Source organism: Chionomys nivalis, chromosome 7 (genome assembly GCF_950005125.1).
Source record: "Chionomys nivalis chromosome 7, mChiNiv1.1, whole genome shotgun sequence".
NCBI lineage: Eukaryota > Metazoa > Chordata > Mammalia > Rodentia > Cricetidae > Chionomys > Chionomys nivalis.
Window position 1 is genome coordinate 59848150 of NC_080092.1, and position 20322 is coordinate 59868471.

General features: G+C 50.8%; 1 protein-coding gene across 3 annotated transcripts in view; it reads right to left on the reverse strand.

Annotated features, from left to right (window-relative positions):
* The window catches only part of Ksr1 (kinase suppressor of ras 1), a 133621-nt gene that overhangs the window by 43171 nt on the left and 70128 nt on the right, over nucleotides 1-20322 (reverse strand). For 2 of the 3 annotated variants that reach the window (XM_057774063.1, XM_057774062.1), the window contains exon 2: nucleotides 14466-14606. In XM_057774063.1, coding sequence (XP_057630046.1) covers nucleotides 14466-14606 — 141 coding nt within the window. Of the gene's footprint in view, nucleotides 1-1064; nucleotides 1226-14465; nucleotides 14607-20322 lie in introns of those variants that run through there. The other variant, XM_057774065.1, reaches the window with a different exon arrangement.

Below are 20322 nucleotides of genomic sequence, written 5' to 3' on the forward strand. Positions count from 1 at the left end.
AAACCTCACCCTGTGGGGAAGGCTTTCCCATCTTCCGAGAACCCCTGAGGCTCTGGGATCCTTGAACGGCTGTGCCCATATCAACAGCACACATTCACTCAGCACCTCACCCCATCAGGACTTCCTCTGCTCCCAGCAAGCCCAAGCCCTCCCTACCCAGTTGTCAAGGCCCTGGTCCTTCCAGATCTTCTGAGCTGGTGGAACACAGACGCTGAGGGGAAGTCCCTGGCCTCTGCCACGAGCCTCACCTCCAAAGACAACTGCCAGAGCAGTGCCAAACCACACGGTGGACTCGTGAGATGACAGCCCTATGCAATCCAAGGCAATCAGTCCTGGGATGTTGCTCCAGGTCCTGCCAAGTTCCTAACACAGATGATGGCAGGAGAGAACAGATCTAGCCCACCCAATTCACCCCCACTCTGGTGCCACTTTTCACTATAACAGGAAGATGGAATCTCACAGCGTCAGCTATACCCAGCACCTGGCTTCTGCGACAAGGCCCAGGACCCACTGATTCCTGCTCAGTTTCTCAACACGCTTCCCCCTTTCCAACCAGCTTAACCATAAAATAACAGCTATGGGCGCTGCCACCACTCAATAAACGGCCCAGGCATAAATGCTTGCGAGCTATGGAAACTGGGACTCTAGATGATTTAGTTAATCATCTTGGGCCACAGCAAGTAGGTGCTGGCCTTGGTCCCATTTCTCTCCGGTCAACACTGCTATTTTGTGTGGTTCGGCTTCCCTGTCCTGACGACCAGAAGCTTCAGGGACAGGCTCAATCCCTTACAGCAGACACAGGTCAGCTCCTGTGGACATAGCAGGCTCAAAACACAAAAGCAGCCAACCCCTTCATTATAAAGATGGAGACAATTAGCTTCCAAGATTCAGATGGCTCTAACCATTCTCTTCGACAAGAAAGGGAGGAAATATGAAATGACAGTCACCTTCCCTAAAGTGCACACTCTTCTGATACGTTCTATAGCCAGTTGACAAAGCGAGGACTCAGAGTCTAGCAAAGGGACCCGTTCTGAGGACCCATGAAAAGGCGCTGCACTGCCTACCTCACAGCTCCCATCTGGCGCAGACTGGCTTGAGCCTCGGGCTCCTCTCGGCAAGGTGGGTGGGGGGGCTTCTGGGTCCCTTGAAGCCTTTGCCATTACCCAGCTCCACAGACAATGCATGGTGAGAGGGCCCGAGGACGGCAGCCCTGGTCCCCGGTGCACTGTCCCATGGAAGAACAAGGCAGGGAGAGGGGTTTCTGTTTTCATTCCTAGCGAACAGTCACTGTGGCCAAAAATAGTTTGTGCCTGGGAGCTGGGGAGTCAGCACATACTTCCCAGAGCAGGTGCTGGGCCGCCTCACAGCAGGGGTGGGGACCCAAGCTGCCAGGACCCAGTTTCCCCTGCCTCACTGCCTCCAAAAGGCTAGAACTGAGTCAGGAGGGAGCACTGTTATCGCTCACCTCCCATGAGTCACCGGGAGCTCCCCACCTCCACGTGAACCACAGCTACCCTCCAGACCCCATCTGGGGCACACAAGCACCTTAAGAGTTACAGCACGCCCTGGACAGCAGACAAGATAGCAGCGCAGTAGCAAGGGCAGCTGTCACACTGCTGGAAGTGACCCCAGGACCAGTGACCCCTCCTCTCTCAGAATAAGAACATAACGAGAAGGAAGTCAGGGAGGACAGGCAGTGTCTGGGGGCAATTTCATTTTCTTTTTTAAGTTTTTCTGTACTTTCTAGTTTTCATACAATGAACACTTACAGTTAGATTTGGGGAATGTTTCTTTAAAGCAATAAGTAACTGTTTTTAAAATAAATAAAATTAAGGGTACTGGGGAGATGGATTAGTTGTTGAATTGCTTGCCACACAGGCAAAGACCCAAGTTCAGATCCTTAGAGCAAGTAAAGGAAGCCAGGTGAGGTGGCCCATATCTGTAACCTCAGGGTTGGGGAGGTGGAGACCGGAAGATTCCCCCAGGCTTGGTGGCCAGCCAGTCCAGCCAGTCCAGCCAGTCGGTGAGTTCCAGGCTCAGAGAGACCCTGTCTCCAAAAACAATGCAACAAGCAATCGAGGAAGGTATTGATGCTGACTTCTGGCCTCCACATACGCACGCGTGCACGCACAGATGAACACATGCACACGCTATAAACACACTCAATAACTGTGAAAACCTCAGGCATTAGAGAGGGAAAGATGCAACAAGGGCCCGTCCATGAGAACTGAGAGAAAAAATAACAAAGAAGAGAAAGAGTTTTGGGTACCAGTTTTGCAGCCAGACTTCCCGAAGGCTACCACTTCCCAGCAATGTGGCCGCGAGTAGGTGACATGTCATCAGTTTTTCTCCCTTTGCTGCACCCTGAGCATCACAGCTTTCCCGAAGATGATGGGAGGACCGAATGGTACAGCTCACATCAGTCCCAAATCAAGTCCTTGATAAATAATTACAACCTAAATTCACATGTGCACTATATAACCTTAAAAGAAATGAGCGTAAGCCGGGCAGTGGTGGCACATGCCTTTAATCCCAGCACTTGGGAGGCAGAGGCAGGCGGATCTCTGTGAGTTAGAGGCCAACCTAGTCTACAAGAGCTAGTTCCAGGACAGGCTCCAAAGCTACAGAGAAACCTGTCTTGAAAAAACAGAGAGATCTGCCCAGAAGGAAATGGGAATATCCATATTTGCTGTGTTTGTCCGGGAAGCAGTAAGAGCATCAGGTCGACCATTAGTAGACAGAACTATGATCCCTCCCTAGCCTTTGCCCACTTTGAACATGACCACATGAGCGAGCACTGAAGAGCAGGGAAGATCTAACCTGGGCACTGTAGTGGAAACCTATAACCCCAGTACTTGGGGTGTGGATGCATGAAGGTCACAAGACCAACACAGTGAGCTCAAGGCCAGCCTGGGATCACCATATGTTCTCACAGAACTGGGGGTAGGGAGTAGAGTGGGGCTAACCCCAAGAAACAGTGATCATCTCTGAATGTGATTGTAAGTCTACTTTCTTTGCTCATCTGTATTTTAACTTTTTTTTTTTTTTTTTTTTTTTTTTTTTTTTTGGTTTTTCGAGACAGGGTTTCTCTGTGGTTTTGGAGCCTGTTCTGGAACTAGCTCGTGTAGACCAGGCTGGTCTCGAACTCACAGAGATCCGCCTGCCTCTGCCTCCCAAGTGCTGGGATTAAAGGAGTGCACCACCACCGCCCAGCTGATCTGTATTTTAAAAAATATGTATTTATTACTTTCTTAGAGATGTTAATTAAAAAACCAAAACCCAACAACAGAAAACTTGCCTCACTAGTTATATTCTAGGACATGGTCCCAGCAGAGCCACAAGGGAGCTGAGAAGTCCTACTAAGGCACCTCTGAGCTAGAGGCCTGTGGCTCCTCTGAGAGCACAGGACTCCTGTCTGCTGATGGTCACACGACCCTCAGGTGACCCTCTCCTATAGGAGAGAGGGGTGCAGATGCTATGAGAGCTACAATAGTAACTGTTATCTCTCCAGGATGAGGTCGCTTTAGGGAAGCCCTTTGGAAACCCGACCGCCATGTGACTACCGAAGATCACCAGACGGAGCTCTACCTTCTTTTTCCTCTGAAATATTGAGACACCCAGGCAAGACTTGAATTTGCTATCCTCCTGCCTCAGCTTCCTGGGTAGCTAATACTGCCGAGCTGTACCACCACGCCCTGGTCAGGAACCTATTTCTGAATGTAGGTGGCCCTTGGTCCTTCAGGCTTCTTCATCCAGGCTGAGCCCTTCTTAACCTGTTACTGACCTCAGTATGTGATCATGTGTCCAAAGCAGATCCAATCAGAGCCCCCCTTGAGGTTTGTCAGCTACAGTTCCAAGGTAAGAGGCCCTTCTGACAGGCAGCATCGCAAGCTGAACTGCCCAAGTCCTGCAAGCCTCCACCCAGGGCTGCCCATCCAGGAGGCTCCACCTGACGGCATCAGTCCCTGTACACAGACTTCCCCAGGCTTGAGAGTGAAGTCTACTGGTAGCTTCGTTCACTACAGAAAAGTCACAGCTACCAGGAGGCACACACAACAGCTTTACTTGGTAAGTATTTATGATTGCCCTTTTTCCAAAGGTTTGGTCAGCAAGAGAATTACACAATGACAAAAATAACGACAACAACAGAATTACAAGTGTATAAGACACCTGTCTTGAGCTGTCTTCTTTACCACTCTGAAACCTGGACAATGAAATGCTCCTCAGAACAGCAGCTGGATGTGTTTGAGATGATAAGTCTCAGGAGAATTCCAGGCGTCACACGAAGAGACAGGCTGCGCAATGACATTAAGAAACAGCTCCACCTACAGAAGGAAGTAAACTATAGGACAGAAGAGCAGCACTTGAGATATTTCGGCCATGTTATGAGAATGAATGACAGCAGATACCCGAAGACAGCACTGCTTGGAGGAGTGCACGGGATAAGGCAAAGAGGAAGGCCCTGTCTCTAAGGAATAAGGTGGAGAGTGACAGAGAAGGACACCCAACATCCTCCTCTGCCTCCACATGTGCACACACCTGCATGCACACATGTACACACTCTACACTTTTCGTTTTATGGTAACTGAAGCAGGGCACAAACATTTCCCTATACAATCTGGGTCATCAGATCGCTTTTAGAGCAATCCCATCTTTACGGTGGCCCTCCCAGGGGAGGAAGGAGCACACATACAAGCTAGCAGCTAGGAAGCTAGCGGTGTCCAGCAGGGGCTCAGTATACACCACTCCCAAGCCACGGGCCACAGGCACGAGCTGTTGTTCAAGTCCAGCCTGGAGACTGAAGACACAAGAGCTAGAAATAGCTGTTATGATGACTGGTGAATTCAAGGCCTCCCCAGAGACTGCTGGCGTGCCACCTTCACTGGTTCAGATGACAGAGCTCCTATGACATCTCAGCCCAAGGGGCAGAAGAGCTATGGATGATATGTGAACTCAAGCATTCAGAAAGCATATCAGTGTGCAGACACTGGGGACAGAGCCGGGACTGAAGCAGCCCGATCTCTGTCCTCATGGCGCATCCAGTCTGGCCACTTTGGGCTGTACGCAATAACCTGCAACTCCAGAGAGCTAGGAGATGGACTTGTAGTCCAAAGTACCACACAACACAGGCGTATACGGTACGCTCTCACCTGTGACTCTTTACAGACTGTCAGAGTCCAGGATCAGAAAAAAAATACATTATTCTATCAACCGGAAAATGGCATATACCTAGAATGGGACCCAGTGTACAACCATGGCTAAACACATACTCACAACCATGGCTAAACACATGCTCACAACCATGGCTAAACACACACTCACAACCATGTCTAAACACACACTCACAACCATGGCTAAACACACACTCACAACCATGGCTAAACACACACTCACAACCATGTCTAAACACACACTCACAACCATGGCTAAACACACACAACCATGGCTAAACACACACTCACAACCATGTTAAACACACGCTCACTGAGAGAGTGAATTAACTAGTGAAAGAGTGTCGCACACACCTCCACCTGAGACCTGGGGCCCTCAGTCACTCCCTCTGCACCTTTGCTATTTGTAACCAGTGTATATCTGGCCTCAGGGCACGCTATCTTATTCCTTAATGAATTCCTGGGATAATTCATGTGGGTACCTAGCAAAGAATGGATGGCTGGTGACGTGAAGAAGAGAAGGAAGAAATGGGGAGAGGCAACAAAGGAAGGGAGGAATGAGAGGGAAAGGCAGCCAACTCTGTCACACCACCACAGGCAGGAACACTGAACTGGTGCCTGGGGTGGGGTGGAGCCCGTGGCTTTGGATCACAATAGTTTAAACACTGACCTAGCCATCAGCTAAGTCAGTGCACAGTTCTGACAAGTCACTGGATTTCTCTGAGCTTCAGTTTGCGAAGCCAGAAATGAGGGCCCCTTCCCCTCCCCAGGCATAAACATCACACAGGATTGTTGTTATGCCCATGTTCTTATTAAGCTTATCACGGCTGGCTGAGTCCTCCATTTGTGACAGGCATGCATGGGTGTGCATGTGTCACACACACGCACACTCCCCTACACAACACTAGCCTGTCCTTTGTTTCTTCCTTGCCACACACCAACTTCAGCTCTTCTCTGGTTAGATGTGACAGACAGAAGCATGCTGGTCCACCACTGGCCTCTACTAGTCCATCCTAAGCAGGGAGAACTCTGGTCCAGCATAAGAAGCTGTTCATGAGAGCCAACATCCGTACTGAGAACTGCCATCCAACACCGCAATCTCTTCCTCTGGCGCAGGGGGCCTGCTTCCTGGGAAGGTTCCCAGTTGCTAGGGCCAGGCCTCTCTGATGGGTAAGCAGGGCTGCCGGGAAAGAGGCTGGGAAAAGAGCCACAGGACTCATTCTGTTGATCTATACCTCAGGGACCAAATGCCAATGTGCTTTTTCTCTTTTCCAGTTTGTTTCTTAGAGAACCCTCCTATCTCTGGAGCCACACACAGCCACACACAGGGCATACACCTAGAATGGGACCCAGTGTATAACCATGCCCGAAGCACATGGCACAACTCTCAGCCTGTCGGAGGCCAGGACGGTGGCAGTGGTCAGGTGCTCATCCCCAGAGAAGACCTCTGCTGATCTAGAGGTCTTTCTTCTGGGAGGACAGAAGAAAGGGAGAAGAGAATCCTGCCTATCTGGCCCACAACACAGAGCCCTTTACCAGACCCATGGGCTCAGAAGTGCCAGCCATAAGAGCTTACGCGGGAACAGACGTACAGCAGCAAGGCTCTGTGTTAGACCCCACTTTCTAGGCAGCATCCGCCTCTGCCTGTTAAAACTGGTCCCAACTGGCCCTTCCCACTTCCTTTAACAACTTCCAACAGGGAAATTGCTGAGGGGAAAAAAATGGCTTCTGGCCAGCGGGCTCTGAAATCATTTCCCCAGTGGCAGCCAGAAACCAAAGCTGTGATGTTTAGATTTAACCTGTGGGGCAGGGGTGGCTGGAAATGGTTAGTGGGGGAGCCAGCGGGAGGGGCCTTCCTCTGAACTGGTCCCCAGATCTCCTTCCCATCCCCTGCACCTTTACTCTCCAGGCCGTGGCCCCCCAGCAGGTTGCTGCCTTTCTTGTTTGCTTCTCTCTAGCAAGCCATGGTGAATGAACTCTGCCTGCTACTCAGTGGGAGCTTTATTTCCCTTAAAACAACTCCAATATTCACCCTTCCCCACTTGCTTTCTCACATGCTTCAATTACCCCCACCCCAGACAAACCCACGCTCTGTGCTCCACACACGCAGAGTTCCTGAACTGGCCCGGTTTCCTCAGCAGCCTCCTCCCAGACCTCTCTCCAGTGTATCCTATGATCACAGTTCTGGCTTTCCCAGCCACAAGGTCCCCACAGACACTCCTCCCTTGTCTGGGTGCTCTTCCTGCTCTAGTTAGGGGCTGGTATGGTCTGATGTCTTCCCCGGAGTATCTTTCCTTGACTGTCTGGGAGGAGTCTGTCTGCTGGCCTCACACATGCCACGCTGGCTTCTATCAGAGCACCTCAGGTCAGTTCTCAATTTGTGTTTTACCCTAGCCACAGGGCAGAGAGAGTGCCAGAGCACCCAAGCTCTTGGCAGGGGTGCTCTTAGGCAGAGTCGGGACCTGCATAGCTCAGGTGCAGAAACAACACGATATCCACATAATTTAAAACTCATGTTGATACAGAACCATGCAGAATTCAAGTTGCCAGTGTATCTAATACATCATTTCCTGAGCTTACCACACTGGTGGCGCAAGGGGGGGGGGGGGTGTAGAGCATTTCCACCACTGAGGTCCCACTAGGCAAAGAGTCTGCCCAGGGTCTGAACTGGGCATCACAGGTGTGGGGGAGAAAAGAGGAATCTAAGATTTCCAGGTAAGAAGAGCCACAGTAGGCTCTGAGCTGTGGAGGGCTGGGATTCACTCAAGTGACCCAAGCTAGAGTCATCTGAGAGGAGGGAGCCTCAGCTGAGAAAATGCCCCCATAAGACTGGGCTGTAGGCAGGACTGTAGGGCATTTTTTTTTTTTTTTTGATTTTTCGAGACAGGGTTTCTCCATAGCTTTTTGGTTCCTGTCCTGGAACTAGTTCTTGTAGACCAGGCTGGCCTCGAACTCACAGAGATCTGCCTGCCTCTGCCTCCCAAGTGCCGGGATTAAAGGCGTGTGCCACCACCGCCTGGCTGTAGGGCATTTTCTTAATTAGTGATTGATGTGGGAGAGCCCAGCTCACTGTGGGCAGTGCCACACCCCTAGGCAGATGGTCCTGGGGCACGAATAGGAAAGCAGGCTGAGCAAGTCACGGGGAGCAAGTCAGAAGCAGCATCCTTCACGGCCTCTGCACCAGCTCTTTCAGGTTCCCGCCCTGACTTCTAGTGATGAACAGTGGTGTGGAAATGTAGGCTAAATAAATCCTTTCCTCTCCAAGTTGCTTTTGGTCATGGTGCTTCATCACAGCAACAGCAATCCCAGCTAAGACAGGTAAGGACAAAGGAAAAGAACTGTGGTCCCCCCGGCTTACCAGGAGCCTGGAAGTGTAGCCATCACTCCATAATCATGTCAAATAGCTAAGTCATTTTTCTGAGGCAATGTCTTGCTATGCAATCCAGGTTACCGTCAAACTATGTAGCCCAGGCTAGACTCAAACTCATGACCTTCCTACATCATCTTCCTGAATGTTGGCATTAAGTGTGTGTGCCACCACATGGGCATGGTTTGAAGGTCCTCTTCCTTCAGCTACCAGGTACCATTGCCTGGAAAGTGACCATAAGCACTGTCCAGTCCTGTAGCATAAAGCTGAGGTGATGGTTAGCCAGCCCTAGGAAGGCGATGTTGTAGAAGAGAGCCTATCTTCATACATACATGCATACATACATACTTGCATATGTCTTCCTCAGTCATGAAGCTGTGAAGAGCCAAGGTCAGCACAACATTCAAGAGGTGGAAGGGACAAATCCCACCACAAAAGGACCACTCCCCGTCATGCAGAGAGGCTTCAGGAGCAGTCCTAAGACAGATCATCCTGTGGTGAGATGCCAAGGCTGGACCCTTCAGCTGCCAGGCATCCTGGATCTGGTGTGCAGAGATGAAGAGATACTGAGAGGAACCCAACACTTCCAACCTCTGTCCCCACTGATGCCAGGCACTCTGGGGCTAGTATGTAGCTTCTGTGGGCACAGGTTCTCAGTCATGTAAGCAAGTAGTCCCATCCAAACACAATCATTCATAACAACAGATTCCTTCCTTTCCTTCCTTCCTTCCTTCCTTCCTTCCTTCCTTCCTTCCTTCCTTCCTTCCTTCCTACCTTCCAGTGCTGAGTATATAACCCAAGGGCTCAGTGTGTGTGTGTGTGTGTGTGTGTGTGTGTGTGTGTGTGTGTGCAGGGATGGGGCTTGGGGGAGGTCTTCCTTTACAACTACCTGATGTGGGATTCCTCTCTGTATGCTGTGAATACCATTGGTGAATGAAGAAACTGTCTTGGGCCTGCACGAGGAATAGAGGTAGCAGGGAAAACTAAACTGAGTGCTGGAGGAAGAAGGCAGAGTCAAGGAGAAGCCATGGAGCCCCACTGGAGACAGATGCTGGAACTTTAGCCAGTAAGCCACAGCTACGTGGCGATACACAGGTTAATAGAAATGGGTTAAATTAAGATATAAGAGTTAGCCAATAAGAAATTAGAGCTAATGGGCCAGGTAGTGATTTAATTAATACAGTTTCTGTGTGATTATTTCTGGGCTAAGCAGCTGGGAACTAACTAGCGGACTCCAACAACTACCCTTCCCTGGGATGTCCCTGCTCCCACGGAGTAAGTTAGCCATCACTGCAGCTTCATCCGCAGGCTGGGGTGTGTTCGTGGTCATTCTCCAGGCAGCAGCACTCTATCTACCCTTGAGCTGCAGCCCCAGGCCATTGTCAGACATTCTAAAGAATTCTCTCACCATTGTGCTGTTTAAAAAAAAAGTCAAGTGTATTTTCTGGATTTATACAAAGGTGAGAAAAAGACTAACATCGTGCAGAATTCGTACTGTGTGATCCCATTACAGCAAACAAAAGACAGGAAGGGAACGAATGTGAACTGTCAGTCTCAATGACTGCCGCAAGCCTGGAGAGGTCTGGCCAGCGTCCCTGCCTACTGTGAGCAGGGCGGTTATCTCAGTACAGAAACAGGGAGGCCTCTGCGCGTTCACTTCCTCACAACCCTGCCGCTGTGCTGTGTGAGACTCAGTTTAAAGGCACCCATCGGTATCGATGGGTCTTTGATCTCCAAAGGGGTGAAAACACACAAGACAGATCTGTGAGAATCCACAACTGAAGAAGCCTGGCTTGGGCCTGTGAGGTGGAAACAAGCTTGGGTGTGGGGTTGGGGGACGGGGGATGTGTCCCAGCTCTGACCACAGGACACATGTTCATAGCAGCCCAGTGGGAAAGCATTGTGAAGTCCTTCCTGAAGGACAATGAGCTGAAGTGTTGGAGAAGGTCTGCCGCTGAGGAAGCAGTGTCCCCTGTTTGGAGGGTTCCATGGGAGGGGACAGCATGGCTCCACACAGCCTCCCCAGAGCACCTCACAGTACACAGTACACAACTCTACTGCTCTGGCCTTCCTCTGTTTCTCAAAGAACCCGCCTGAGGGCTGGAGAGATGGCTCAGCAGTTAAGAGCACTGGCTGCTCTTCCAGAGGACCCAGGCTCAATTCCCAGCACCCACGTGGCAGCTCACAACTGTCTGTAACTCCACTTCCAGGATATGACACCCTCACACAGAAACACATGCAGGCAAAGCCCCAATGCATATAAAATAAATCTAAAACAAACAAACACCTGCCTGAGGAGGAAAGGACTGAGAAAACTATCTAAGCCATTTCTAACGAGAGTAAACAGAGGCCCAGAGAGATGAAAGCGACTTGCTTAGGGATGCATAGGTGGCAAAGGATGAAGGGCCCTCAGCACACCCACAGCACCTCAGGTTCTGGGTGCCCTCGCGCCTGCACACCTGTGGCAACAGTACTCAGGACTGTTCTGTTCCCACTGGAGAGTAGCTCCACCACCACCCACCCACCTCCCCCACCCCCCCCGCCCCGAGCCTTCAGAGGGCGCCTTCAGCCAGGCAGCCACAAAATGTGTAATTCCTGTCCAGAACAAGAAGCAGATGCCACAGGTTCCTGGCTACTGATCCTGTCAGAAGTGCATGCTCCCATGCCCTGGAAACAGTTTCTTTAGGGAGCTGAGTTCTGCAGTCCGAATCCCTCAGAGGAGACTCTTTCCAGGTCAAATGTCAGGATCTCTCTAGAAGGATCTATATTGCCACACAGAGACATCCAGCCAGCCTTCTGGGGAGGCTGCCAGGCTCTAGGCCCTCCCTGTGGCAGGCTGGGATGCTGAAGCTGCAGTTATTTCACAAGGGTGTCAGCAGGACCTCTGTACTCTCCATCCAAGGGTGGGGACCTGTTAGCTTCCTTAACAGCAGGTAGGTTAAGATACTAGGGCAAAACGGCCAGGGAGATAATGCTACTTAACCTTCCATGTCCACGGCCTGGGCCAATCTGGCACAGTAAGAAGCCCACGCCTCCTGCAGGATGGAAGGGCTGGGAAGGACTGGGGTCCCTGGTTTCTGTGATAGAGTACATATGCAAGGAGACAAGGAACTTCTTAGGATCACCCAGAGAATAGATGGGAAAGGGGGAGCCTAACTATTGCCCAACAAGATACTGAAGTGAGGAGACAGAGGGGAAGATGGCACCCACCCACACATGCAAGTGGGCAGGACGCAGCCTCTGCTGGAGCAGCTGGCTTCTCAGGTGCCAATGTCTCCAGGTGAGAGGTCGCAGGCAGCAGGCAGTGTTCCTGTCCTCTCGCCCTCACCTTCTGTTCTCCAGAGCTCTCCTTCCCAAAGGGGCATCCTGCCTCCCATCATCCACCTACCCATAGGCCATGCTGTCTATCAGCTCCTTGGAGCCAAGGCGTTCACTGCTTACTGAGCACCCGGCTCTGCTGAGTCATTTAGGGCTTCAGGATTCAGTCAGTGCTTGACTTAGCGCCTCATACAACTTGGCCTGGCTGGCAGGCCTCTAACCTGGCTGCCATCACACAGCTCTCAGGGGCCACAGCAGCAGCTGCAGCAACGCTCCACACTGCTACCCACTGCCCTGGGCACACTGGGGCCTCTCCCAAAGATGGAGTCTCCCAGTTTTCCAGGCTTTTGCAGAGAAGTCCTTTGAGGCATAAGACCAGCTGCCACGTATATCTTCAGAGAACAAAGGGGGTGAAAGGGCACAGCCTGGAGCCTAGCACCGTGAACTTGAACCATGCACGCATTTGTCCTCGTCACTGATGTAGATCCTGGGTATGGAGGAGATACAGTGTGATTCAGATGATGGTGGCAGCAGGGGCTGGGGTGGTGGCTCATTTTGTTTCTGCACAATTGCCAAGTCTATGTACTTACATCTGTGCCCAAATTGTACGCCCAACCTCCTTCCTGTATGGCAGAAGACTGATGAACGAGGAGGTAGGCGAGGAGACAGACAGAGGTTGTAGCTCATTATACTCTGTGTGTGTGTTATGTGCACCCACGTGTGTGCGGGAGTGCAACTGGTTGTTGTACAGAGCAGTTTCCCTCAGTCCTATTCCAGCCCTCCCTTTCTGCCTACAACGTGGACCACGCCGCACATGAGGGTAACTGGGCCAGTCGAGCTGGGATCCACTCGCTCCCCAACCCTATGACAGGACAAGGCACACTTTATGTTGGGGTCCTTTTCTATTCAGGAATGTCTCCTAGGGAAATTGTCGAGTATTTATGAAGATCGTCACGCTAGTACTGGTCACTGTCACACCTAATAGCCAACGGCTGGAATTCACCTTCGTCTGATAACTTACCACACCCACTCTGTAAAACAGTAATAAAGAAGCAATAAATAAGACACGGAAGTGTGAAAACATGAGAAAAACGCAGTGGTTTCACTGCCAAATGATGAGAGCGAAGCCTAAGATTACACCAGCTGGTCCCAACGGGAGCCGCCCCACAGACCTGCTAGGTGAGCAGTACACAGCCGGTCCCAACGGGAGCTGTCTCACAGACATGGGAACTGTCTCACAGACTTACTAGGTGAGCGGCACACAGCTGGCCCTAACGAGAGCTGCCTCACAGCTGGTCTAGGTACAGAGTTCCAAGCCAGCCAAGGGCTATATAGCAAGACCCTGTCTCAAACCAACCAACCACACCAAATGACAGAGGAGATAAATTTTAGTAATGTTATAAACCCTCATATGTCCAAAAAAGACTGCTCCTCCAACATGTGGGAGACAGAAAACGTCACACACAAGGTAATTTTATACTTTCTTTGGTGTCCAGGTTTCAGATTACAGCGCTCATCTCAAAGGTACAGCTACAGCCACATGAGACTCCCTGCCTGGCTGGCTGGTCCGAGCCCCCTAAAAGTGTTATAAAGATTTTTACATCGGGGGAAAGGATCAACATCTCAAAGGATTGTTTTATTTTGTTCCTGAGTGGCAGGGCTATGCAAGACATTCTTCTTTTCTTTCTGTTTTCCTCAGAGCCCGCACACAATGGACTTAGCTTTAAGCACTAGCGGGTTAGTCTTACATTTTAGAGACCTGACCTGTCGAGGCACAGCTTCACACGGTTGCTATGGTAGCTCCATGGAGGCTGCCCTAGACCCTGATACATTCCTCAAGAATACTGGTTAGTTAACTGGTAAGTTGTGGGTGGGTAGAAAGGATGGATGGAAAGATGAACTGAAAAAGAAAGAACACAGCTCAACAGTGGAGAGAGTAAACTGAGCTCGGATTTTTGTTTCCCAGTCCCCTGGCTGCCACTTGCCAGTGGAGTATAAGACAGAAGAATGGCAAAACCCTCTTTATAGTACTCTGGGCAGAGTAAGATAACCATTTGATTTTCTTTTATTATGTGGACGAGTGTTTTGTTTGCATGTATGTGTGTGCACCACATGCACGCTTGGTGACTGTAGAGGCCAGAAGAGGGCATTTGATCCCCTGGAACTCAAGTTACAGATAGTTGTGAGCCACTCTGTGGGTCCTGGGTCCTGGAACTGAACCCAGGTCCTCTGCAAGAGCAAAAAGTGCTCTTAACCTCTGAGCCATCTCTCTAGCCCCTAGGTTACAAAGTCAGTGTTAAATACAATGTCTGCCATAGAATCAAGGATTCCAGAAAAGGTCATTGTCATGTGATCAAATGATTGACCAGTGTGGTCAGGCTGTCCCAGTTAATGAGGCACTGGCATGTGGGGCACTTGCTGTAGCCACAGGTACTCTGGGTTCCTACTGGATGCTGCTGTTCCCCCAAAGTCCATGCCATCCCCTCCCCCTTCCCAAAAACAGAGCATGTAGCCCCCATATATTAGCCATGTGAGCCTCGTTCTCAGGTTTGGATGTGACCCCTGCTTGTCCCCTCTTGTCTGTTCTTGGTCTGGGTCTTGCTGCATACCTGCACCACCTCGGGCCTCACGTTGAAGATATACAGCCAGTCAGTGAAGCGCGGGTAGCTGTTGAGCTCGGCAGTCCTGTCGCTGGGGGTCACACTCAGCTTGCACTGCCGCTGCTTGCAGATGTACCGCACCAGCTTCGCCTGTGGGAAGTCCAGCAAAGACAAGGTTACCTTTATGGGTGGCACAGGCATGTGGCAGCCATGTGACCTCTGGGAGAGTTCAGGCAGGAGCCAGCAGGGGGCGGGGAAACCCTCGCTGTCATTCATGGTGAAGAAAGGCTACATACACAGGGGGAGAGGAGTTAAGATGGTCTGGTCCAAGTATGGAGTCCCCTCCTTCACTGAGGCAGGCCAACCACACTGCCTTCAAGACCAGCTCCTCAACAGTATTCACAACAGCGGCCAGATAAAGAGAAGCCAGCCTTCCTGCTTGGGGCTCAAATATGGCTAACTGATAACAAGGAAAGGGGGAGGCTTGCGAAGATAAGCAAGTTTCCAGCTGTGATTCAGACAGCCTGGGTTGGGGCAGAAGGTTTCCTTCCCCTGGCTCTGTGATGCTGGACAAGTCACTTATCCTTCCCCTCTGAGACGCGTGCACACACACACACACACATGCGCGCACATACACATGCACACAGATGATAAAAAAAATGCTCCCTCAGAGAGTTGAAGGGACAAGCAGTCAGCTCATCACTGCACAGAAAGCACAGCTATCAGTGATACACACTCCCAAGATATTGGCAAATTCCAGACCCAGGGGAAGAATGTCCAAAGCTTTTAAAAAAAAAAAAAAAAAAAACCTCAAGGAAGATAAGCCTGAACAAGGACCAAGGACGGACTGACCCGGGTCAAGCAGAGAGTTCCGAGCAGCACTGAGGGACATAAGGGCAGAGGCAAGACACAAAAGGAAGGCACAGCTCGGACAAGCTTGAAAAGGAGGCTCTTCCAGCTAAGGCTACATGGGAGCATGCCACCGCCCTCCAAGAAAACCAAGGAGAGCAGCTACCTGGTTGGCTAAGCCAGTGGCATCCATGAGAATATTTGAGATCAGACTCTAACCTTATTGCAACTCTCAGTGTCCCTCCCCCCAAAGCCAAGCCCCATCTAAACACCAGACCCTGTCGCTTAGACACACTCAGGCCTAGAGAGTTTGGCTAAGTAATGTATCCCTTTTCCCATCACCATAAAGATCTCAATGTGTTTCTCAAGAGCTGGATGACATTTTTATCTAGTTAACATGCACCCAAAAAACTGTAAATATTGGTCGACCAGATGGCTAAGCGGGTCAAAGCACTTCTGTTACCAAGACTGATAAACTAACCCTGAGTTTTACCTCCGAGTCCCACATGAAGGAAGAAGGAAACAACTTGTCCTTCGGCCGTCCCATGTGTGCTATGAAGTACATGCACACACACACGTGCATGCACACACACAAACACACATACACACACCCCACAGAGAACAATTTTTTTATTTTTTTATTTTTTGGTTTTTTGAGACAGGGTTTCTCTGTTGCTTTGGAGCCTGTGCTGGAACTAGGTCTTGTAGACCAGGCTGGTCTCGAACTCACAGAGATCCGCCTGCCTCTGCCTCTCGAATGCTTGGATTAAAGGTGTGCACCACCACCGCCCGGCAAAAAGAATTTTTTTTTAAAGCTAGAGAACAACTGAGGAAAATATCTGACATCAACTCTTCCACATGCACGCGCCCAAAAGAACACATACACAAACATGCACAATACATAAGACTATTTTTTTTTAAAAAAATATATAGTTTGGCTCCACCAATAACCCAAAAAAAGATCCTCTCCTCAGCCCATTCAAGAGTCACTTGCCCTCTCACAAGGTCCCAAATCATGCCAACCAGTGTCAGAGGGTTAGTAGTAACAGGAATCATTGGTAGGGGAAAACAGAGTCAAAATAATGCACTCAGGTATATGGGTAGGATGTCTGGTGAAAGTGCTTGCACAGGTGAGCCCAGGACACCCCTGCATCCTGTTCTGAAGCCCAGGGCAGACAGTACTAATCACACTCCTCACTGAGCCCAGGACACCCCTGCACCCTGTTCTGATGCCCAGGACAGACAGTACTAATCACACTCCTCACTGAGCCCAGGACACCCCTGCACCCTGTTCTGATGCCCAGGACAGACAGTACTAATCACACTCCTCACTGAGCCCAGGACACCCCTGCATCCTGTTCTGATGCCCAGGACAGACAGTACTAATCACACTCCTCACTGAGCCCATGATATCCCTGCATCCTGTTCTGATGCCCAGGACAGACAGTACTAATCACACTCTTTGTTGATTAGTCTCCCAACCCCCAGTCTAGTTGCTATTCTACCAGGAAACCTAAGATCCTGAAAAGATTTTCAGGGCAAAGTTCACAAATGTCATTGCACAGATGCCACTTTTACTGTGCGGACCTAAGTAGGGACACACCCATCCTTCCCTTAGGCTCGGATTCAGTCTTTACAGTATAAGCAGAAGCAAACTTGAAACTCAGAGCCCCAAACCATCCCTAGTTTGTCCGCACGCCTCCCACCAACACCATGCCTACTGCTTTCCTGGTTCCCTCACCTAGCAGCCGAATACGCGTCTCCCAGATGAACAGGTCCCAGCTCAAATCTGCCACTCACTGGTTGGTAACCTTGAGGAAGTTCATTTCTTTCTCTGAGTCTTACTTCACTCCTCTAAACCCCCAAGGAACTAGCTCATCCTGAACAAGGACATGGAATCCCCACAAGTAACACATTAGGTCCCCCTACTCTGCATGAAGGCAGGGCCTGCGCCTCTCACTGACTTCTGACCCCTTGTGCTGGGTACTGCACCTGGGTGTGGCACATGTTCATAAATGGCTGGACACAGAAGGAGAACGGAAACGCCAGGGCACTATCCTCAGGATCTCATCCCTCTCCTCTCCTCTCCCCTCCCTCCCACCCTCCGCAACAAATGGCTTGCAAACCACAGCTTCGCAGGGTTGACCAGAGGCAGCCTACCCACCAGACAGCTGTGAACTCAAAACTACCCTTTTCCACGCTAATGAAAGAGGCGAGGCCCCTAGGGTTAACAACAGTGTCGGTAATGACCATCCATTCCAGTGTGGCTTCACGCTGGACCTCTGGGGATGATCGGTGACACAGCTGTTTTACACAGGATTTCGGCTGTGACCAGCTAACGCAGGGAAGTACCACCCTGGCCTCGGCCTGAGCCAGCCTGTGGGTCTCCGGTTCTGCGTGTCCACCCTGTCCAGCCACTCACTCATATTTGTGCCAGTGAACCTCTTGCCAAGAATCCTTGGGCCTAGGCTAGGTTTCCACATCCCTTCCTCCAGGAAGCCTCTCGGCCCTTGCCCAAATGGATCTCAGTCCTTCCAGCTTCTCCACCTCCCTTCCTTTGGTATGAGTTCTGCAGAGCCAGGTTTAGTCTGCATCTCTGATCACCCCTAGAGCCCAGGAGCCCAGCACACTGTGGGTTTAAAAAAAAAAATGGTGGTGTGCGCCTTTTACTCCCAGCATTCAGGAGGCAGAGGCAGAGACAGGTGGATCTCTGAGTTCAAGGCCAGCCTGGTCTACACAGCAAGTTCTAGGACAGCCACACAGAGAAATCCCTCCAAAACAAACAAAAGTCAAAAAACCTTCGGCAGCGTGGCATGGACCTCCCAGCTGCATTCACTCCACTCTCTGCCACCGAGCTGTGCTCCAGTCTCATCTTTTTATAAAAGCTGTGGGGGATCTGGGATAAATATCCCAAGCATGCCATGGGCAGCTTACAGTAACCCCTCATTACACCCAGACCACAGCTCATACTGCCGGTGAGGCCTAAGCTGAGGATCAAGCCTCTGGTGTGCTGTGACTGTTGGCAGCTCTGGGGTCCTGGAGCTGCTGTCCCCTGTGAACTCACTCTGTCCCAGAGTGGTGCTCTCTCACGCCCTGCACTGAGGGCTCCTGTCACAGGGAAATGGAGCTGCTCTCACTTTTTCTGAAAGTCAGGGCAATCACTGACGCACCAAATGGCCACTTTCTGAGACAAACCGCAGCAGGGCCTGCCAGCCCAGCCCAGCCCAGGGGGTGCCAGGGGAACTCTCACTGGGGGTGTCATTTCCTCTACCACAAACCCCACAAGATCTACATTTTCCGGAATTTAAAAGCACCTGAGGTTCCAGGGAAGTGACCAACAATGGCAGGAGCCATTAAGATGCTGGCCACAGTGGAGGACCTTGGTCTGCCCACCCCAACACCCTGGGAGTCATTTGCATTAAGAGGGTATGCCCCACTGTGCTCTGACACACAGCCAGGTTTACAGAGCCGAGTTGGTAGGCTGCATACAGCAAGCAATCTGTATACAGCAAGCACTCACTAAGCAGCCTGGACTCAAAGAGCTACCTTCTGCTAGCAGCTTTGACAGTTAAGAGTAAAGACAGAGAAAAGCCCCAGGGCTCAGGTCCAACCTGGGAAGGACAGTGGCACTTGGAGACTGAAGCTGGTCAGTTGCCATCTGCAAAAATACTTAGAACCAGCAAGAAAAACGCGACTCCCACAGCACTATTGTCTGCTACTTGGGCCATCCCTGGAGATCACAGTGAGGTGAGAAAGGACTTGTACGGGGTAGCATTGTCACTGGCCCGGGGTGTCAGGCAAACATACTATCCACATGCAAGGACATTCAAGCCTCCTGTTTATCTCTAACACCTGACCCACCTGGTTAGTTCCTTTGTTCCATCCCTGACGGAGACACTTGGTCAGACAGACCGTGGCCCCATGCCACCTCCCCAGTGGAAGGCCTAGATCACTTCATTTCAGTCTTCCCTCTGGACTCCACTGCCAGTACTTCTCCAGCACTCAGGACACAGCGAGTGCTCAGGAGATGGGACCCTGTGAGCATCACTCAAGCTCAGACAGTAAGAATGCCTCAGTGAGAAGAGACACACAGGCCTCTCTGGTGGATATCATCTGAGCCACACTTCATACCTCAGCAAAAACATCTCTTTCCAGAGAGCTGATTCTGCAAATGACATCAGCTCCATCCTAAAGTTGCAGGGCCTAGCAAGGCTCATGAGGTCCCTTCTGTAGGAGACCTATAAACCAGAGATCTAGACTAGGTGAGTGGCCAGATGCCAAGACGTTTGCCGTCCTGCCTCTGGCTCAGGTGTTGATGATTGCAGGGCATTCCCTGTGGCCCAAGGCTCCGTGTCCAAATGCCGTGCAGGAGGTTATGTCTAGGGTAGCAGATACGCAATGCTGGAATATACAGGGGCCAACGGTGCCAGGAGCAGGCTGAAGGAGACACCAGAGTCGCTTGGACAGAGGCAGGTTCTCTGGATTATGAAAATCACGAAATTGTTAGTACTCAATTATGAACCTAGACGTAGAAACCACTTCCCCATTTGTACAGGGCCTAACTCTTTCTCTTCCTGGTTTCTCAATGGCATGTCCAGGAAGTAGGGATTTTTCTAGATCCCTGATAAGCACCAAGGGACATCCAGTGTCAACCAACTCCAGACCTAACCATAACCCTGGTGCATCCTTCTCCTACAAAATAAGCACCTGGAACCCAAAACATCACAGACTCTTACACGCTTAAGGTTCTATTTAGTTTTACTTTATTTTTTGGCAGGATCTCACCGTGTAGTTCTGGCCAGCCTGGAACTCCTGTGTAGGCCAGGTTGGCCTCTATCTCACAGAGATCCACCTACCTTTGCCTTCTGAGTGCTGGAATAAACAGTAGGGCCACCACACCTGGCCTTATTTTTATGTGTGTGTACATGTTTGTACCTGTATACACGAATGTGCATGGGGGTTCCTGTGAAGGACAGGACAGTGTCAGGTTCCCTGAAGTCAGAGTGACAGGTGGTAC